The sequence below is a fragment of the Leptidea sinapis genome, chromosome 11 (assembly GCF_905404315.1).
Source record: "Leptidea sinapis chromosome 11, ilLepSina1.1, whole genome shotgun sequence".
Taxonomy (NCBI): Eukaryota; Metazoa; Arthropoda; class Insecta; order Lepidoptera; family Pieridae; genus Leptidea; species Leptidea sinapis.
In genome coordinates this window covers 10,441,307-10,446,861 of record NC_066275.1, presented here as the reverse complement: position 1 = coordinate 10,446,861, position 5,555 = coordinate 10,441,307, and the positions used below count along the sequence as shown (strand labels likewise).

Below are 5,555 nucleotides of genomic sequence, written 5' to 3'. Positions count from 1 at the left end.
TGACTGTCCAAATCGGGTTCTAAATTCAAAATACGCAGCTGACGCTGAAATAGTGTTTACATTGCTGCCTATTGACATTTGTGGTATGTGCCATAATATTTCGGCTTTGATTTTGTATGAGGTTCATTGTCGTTATGTACCTATAGAACGTCATTGGGATGAACATATTAATTACTTCCTATAAACCTCGACATATTCATGATCTAACATCCGCTTATCCTGGAGCTAAAGAAAAACATTTTAAAACATAATACCTACTTACAACATATCCAAAATACACCGAATAAAATTCTACCTATATCTTTATTTTAATAGAATATAGAGCATTGTCACTAATAGGTAATAGAAAAATGATTCGTACTAGGTATATATACTTATTAAGAACTTCATTTCAATAACCTATTTATGTTTAGTTTAACTTACTAGAGGTAGATAAATCTATTTTTATCCGCTTACTTACATTTCCAAAAACTATGGACATAAAGCATTGGACGATAGGTAATTATTGGACATAACTAGGTATGTATAGATACGAACTTGTCGTCATGTAACTAGAGATACGTTTTTGAAAACGGCCGTAAATTGTCTGAGGTGTCAACTTACTTTGAACTTAGAACAACTTACAAGAAGATTACTTCGGAAAAACTGCAAACGCGAAGCTAGGTAGAAGAGGAAGTTTTACAAATATACCAATAACATTAAATGACCCTGTAAAGGACTGATAAAATGTGAGAAAATAGTAAAAAATAACAATCTTGATCAATATTATTTAATAACTTATCAATAACTATTTTAATAACTACCACTTCTATCATTCTATTCATTTCATTCATTCATTCGTCTATTGTTAGACTTCTAGCATATTACGTTAATAATTATTTACAGAGCAAATGTTCTTTACCAACAGATCTTTCACAAAAACTGTATAACATGTATATTATTTATCTTGCGGAAATGGAATTAAGTACGAATAGGTAGGACATTTGAACGGTAAATATATCGTTGCCGACCAAGGTTACAAGGTAGGGCCGGCCGGTTAGAAGTGACAGAACAAAGAAAATGAAAGTTAGAACGCAACAATATTACAAAACAACAATGAACACTTAAAATAATAAATCTAAAAACGATCGCACGACCCCATCTTCGTATGTGTTTCTTGTTCTTGGTTGTCTGTGAACTTTCGGGTGTTGCGTTGACGAATGAATGTATTTATTTTGCGGAGTTGTTCCTAAAAATCTTGTTGGTTTAATTTGTTGCGCTCCAATCACGTGCCCAAGCGGTACTCCGACTAGTCCAGGCCGATAAACCATTTCTGGCTCAATCCCATTCTCGTGTACAGGCTTTAACTGATCTAAAATATATAAAGGAACATTATATTCAAGTGTCTTATTTTTTTATTGGAGGAGGCGATTCACATGTTAATTCATAAATGAACATCTCTGTCCTTCCCTTGTAACACCAAAGGAATTGTAGGAAATCTCTTGTCGAATAAGAGCAATAATTCATACCTATAATCAATATCATCTTTATCCAAATAAATGATAATGGGGAATACATACATTGGCCTACTGTAAACAATTAAACACCCAATTGCCTAGTTAAAGGTCACCAAAAATGACCGAGCGGCGTTTACATTAACTTTACAGATAACAATAATTCAAATTAACACCAATTAATTAAAAAATAAACAACAAAACATCGGCAGGCCGTAGGTATTAGTCGTCACGCCAGCATTAATAAAGTCATCCGCAGTGCAATTGCCGATCTTAATATACCAGCTGAATATGGTATTACCCGCCGCAAGCGTCCTGATGAAATCACCCAGGTGGCCTGGCCACGGGGAGGGGAGCTGGTGTGGGACACGACTTGCGGCGACACTCTGGCTTTTCTCATGTCCAAGTAACGTCAGTTTTGCTGGGGCTGCTGCTTCGACTGCCGAAGACAGCGATCGTCGCAAATAAGTCGGTCTCAGTGAGTATTTCATCTTTGTGCCATTTGGTGTCGAGGCACCTGGCCCGTGGGGCTCAGAGCCGCAGAGAATCTACAGAGTACCTTTTTGCCTCAATAAGGCTACTGGCAAGTTGGCAGCCCAAGCGCTGGCAGTTATTACAGTCAACAGATCAGCCTAGCTATCCAACGTGGAAATGTTGCCAGTATTCTTGGCACGCTTCACCGTAATGATAGTTTTAATATAGTGAAATCATATGTAGTATTGTGATTTGTTTTGTTTGAATAAATCTATGTATAATTAATTAAAACTATATTTTGTAGCAGTTATATCTATGAACGAAAACACACATTAGCTTATACAGATAACATTAAATAATTCATTCACATTAATACAACATTTCGTGGCCTAAAGATGCGTGGGCTTTTGAGCGTGTTTATGAGTCTTATTGATAATTGTACGTAAATGAATACACAGACTTAATAGCTTGACCAATTTTTGTGTTTAATCCATATAAATATAATAAAATAACAAGCCAGCCAGTGAATATTATAGAGTTAATTACTTTTCCGCAGTGTCAGTTTAAATAAACTGTATAATATTTCGCTGTAAGTGTGTTTTACTTATAGAAAACAATTTAAGTGCGTACTTTATTATTGTGTTCAATACTGTGAGTTGGTGTAGTGTAAAGTAAAAGTATACAAACCAGTCGGGTCGTGTGGCAACGGAGGTCTATACGAATTCGTTCCAAAATAACCTCCGGGGGGAGGTCGCGTCGGTCTGTAAGTAGGCTTTCCTGGTCTAACTGTCGAAGGCTTTGTAGGTATTTCGTTCTGTAGGATGTTAAAAAATTGTCCAAAGAAAAAACGATTCTTGTCATGCGCCCTCTTCTTTTGTTGATTTGTAGTAACTACGGAAATTGCAAATTTATAGTTATTTGTATATCAATGAATTTATATTGTAATAAAAGCTCAATTTAACAAAATAATTACAAAAAAAATGTTAAAGAAACCCAACCAATGCGGACACTAAATGGCTGCCGACTTTGGCGTGCTAATTTAAGGGGGCAATGACGTCACAGCTCATACAACAAGCAAAATAAGCGGCAGATTTCAATTATGCATATTATTCCCGAATACAGAAAGAATTCATCTTTAATCGGACGTGTTTTGATCGTTCATATATTAATACTTAGTTACTAAGACTAGGTAAGTAAGTACCTAACTATGATATCTAGGTAGATTCTATTTTTACAAGATGAAAATTCAAAAATCTTAATTCAGAAAGCAACATACCACAAACTCGTTTTGATTGGTTGTGTTAAGTATCTATCCGTAAATACGTGAAGGAAAGAAGAAATGCTGACATTTAGATATATATAAAACTTGTGTTACCCAAGATCCTGCCCTTGAAATAATTGCATAAAACTATTTTAAAGTACCCAAAACTAACTTGAGGAAAAATTATTACATACCTACCTAATATATTGTAATAAAAAAAAATTAAATCCAATAAAGTAAATATTATTAAGTAGACATGGTATTTCATCCATAAAATTCATATTTTTAATTTAAACATTAATTATTTGATAAATTAACATTGTTTCTTTCTTATTTAATTAATATTATTTATTTATTTCATTATTTTTCGACGTTTCATTGACATTATAACCAACAAGAGATTGTCTCCCGGAACCAGGTGCATGTTTTTTTTTTTTTTATTATGTATTTCTTGTAATTCTGTTGTGTGTACCTATTAAATAAATGTATGTGATTGTATTTCAGATATAATTATATGAATTTACGATCTTTATAAATGAGTATATTATTTATATATTTTTGTTACTTATTTTACCTGACTAAAGTGAGCAACAATATATTATTGTTTTCAAAGCAAAATTTATAATTAACTAACTGATACCCGCGACTTCGTCCGCGTAGACTCATGAATAAGCTCGTAGTACTTGTAAAAATCTTTATTCCTTATGACAAAACTTAATATTCATCGTTCATGAAAAAATTGATTTCAAAAGTTTATATTTTACCTCCTGAGAAAGTTGGAAACATATATAAATTCTAATTAGTTATTCATTTATACAAACTATTCTTTCAATTTGATTTCTCAACGACGCGACGCGGGACCAATCAAAGGAAAAACGAAATTGTTGTTTTTTGTTTCATTCCTAGCATTTTCATATTTATTCACCTTTTTAAACCTTCGCTGGACTTCCACAAATAATTCAAGACCAAAATTAGCCAAATTGGTCCAGCCGTTCTCGAGTTTTTGCGAGACTAACGAACAGCAATTCATTTATATATATATATATATATATAGATATAGCCTTACGTGAGCTTAAGTCATTTTCATCATAATCCTCAATATCTCCACAATCATCAGGTTCATCCGCCTGGGGTTGTTCTTGCAGCCCGCCCGGGCCAGCATCTTGCTCATCCACAAACAAACTGTAGAAATGGCCGAATGTCCTCGTCTGCGCACGATCATACCGCGTCATCCTTCTATGTGGGGCTATCTTATTCGTCGGGCATGGCTTCACCGTTATACTCTCAATCTCAGCTATATACAAAACCTAAACGATATTAAAATTCTAGAGTTATGTAAAATTTACAGCAGGAAATGTTACAATAAAATTTATTTCTGCGCAGGCTTGTTATATGATTTAAAAGATGGGCTAGGAGTTTCATATCAGTTCTTCTCCCCATTTACGAACTGATGTAGCTTCATTACTGTTACCAAATGTTGTTGCTACATGTTGTTATTGTCGCTCCCTATGGTAAATAAATACATTTCTATTACATTCTATACGTTATGTATTTAAATGTTTACAAGGGGCGTATAAACAATTTACAATAGCAACACAAAATCAAGTTTTAAATATCTGAAACGGCTGGACCCTTTTTGACGAAGCGACTCACTGGAACTTTTATTATTAAAAAGAATATGATTTCCGCGCAAAAATATTGGCCATGAAAAAGTGAACAACATTCGATTCATTCGTCAGATTGCCAAGTAAATGCAAATAAATATATTATTTTAGTAAAATAAAAGTTGCTGTGATACTGTAACTAAATTAATTTCGAAATGTGATAAGCATGATGAGATAACAGATGCCCGGAAAACTCGGCAAGGAATTGTTAATTAACAATAAAAATACTTACAACAAACACCTCCAAGAATATGAACGCGTGCCACATATTGTTTCCTTAAACCAACTATACAACTGACTCTCTGATTTCAAATTAGATAACTGAGACCTGAGTGCAAGCAATAATACTGACCACTGCCAACTCGAGGTTTCCCACGCGAATACGCTTAATATCCTTGGGCAACGACCGCTCCTTTTTAGACATTGGAAATTATAAATAAAATCAAACGCAACCTTATAACCTATTGTTTAATCGTGTGAATATTAATTACTTATTTATACAATAACAGGCAGCTTAAAAAGCATATTTTCAATTAATTTTCTGTTCAATGGATTAACCAAATCTGATTAGGTAAAGGACAAATTTTGTTCAAATTTTGGATTTCGATGTTTTGAACTGTATTAGCTCACACAAGGGTCTACTTATAGTTAAGTAGCAACTGC

General features: G+C 33.7%; 1 protein-coding gene across 1 annotated transcript; it reads right to left on the bottom strand.

Moving 5' to 3' along the window:
- Positions 1-753: 753 nt before the first annotated feature.
- On the bottom strand, positions 754-5,271 carry LOC126966876 (uncharacterized). Its single transcript, XM_050811162.1, has 4 exons — positions 5,125-5,271; positions 4,295-4,535; positions 2,655-2,858; positions 754-1,351 (listed from the first exon to the last, which is right to left on the bottom strand). Exons 1-4 carry the CDS (start codon positions 5,158-5,160, stop codon positions 1,104-1,106), a joined length of 729 nt encoding a protein of 242 aa, XP_050667119.1. The 5' UTR covers positions 5,161-5,271; the 3' UTR covers positions 754-1,103.
- Between the last annotated feature and the right edge of the window lie 284 nt (positions 5,272-5,555).

Coding starts and splice junctions, on each gene's coding strand:
- LOC126966876 (XM_050811162.1), bottom strand. CDS start 5,160: ATGTGGCACGCGTTCATATTCTTGGAGGTGTTTGTT. Junction 4,536..5,124: donor TATTCTTGGAGGTGTTTGTT/GTAAGTATTTTT, acceptor AATATCGTTTAG/GTTTTGTATATAGCTGAGAT. Junction 1,352..2,654: donor GTTGCCACACGACCCGACTG/GTTTGTATACTT, acceptor TATATATTTTAG/ATCAGTTAAAGCCTGTACAC.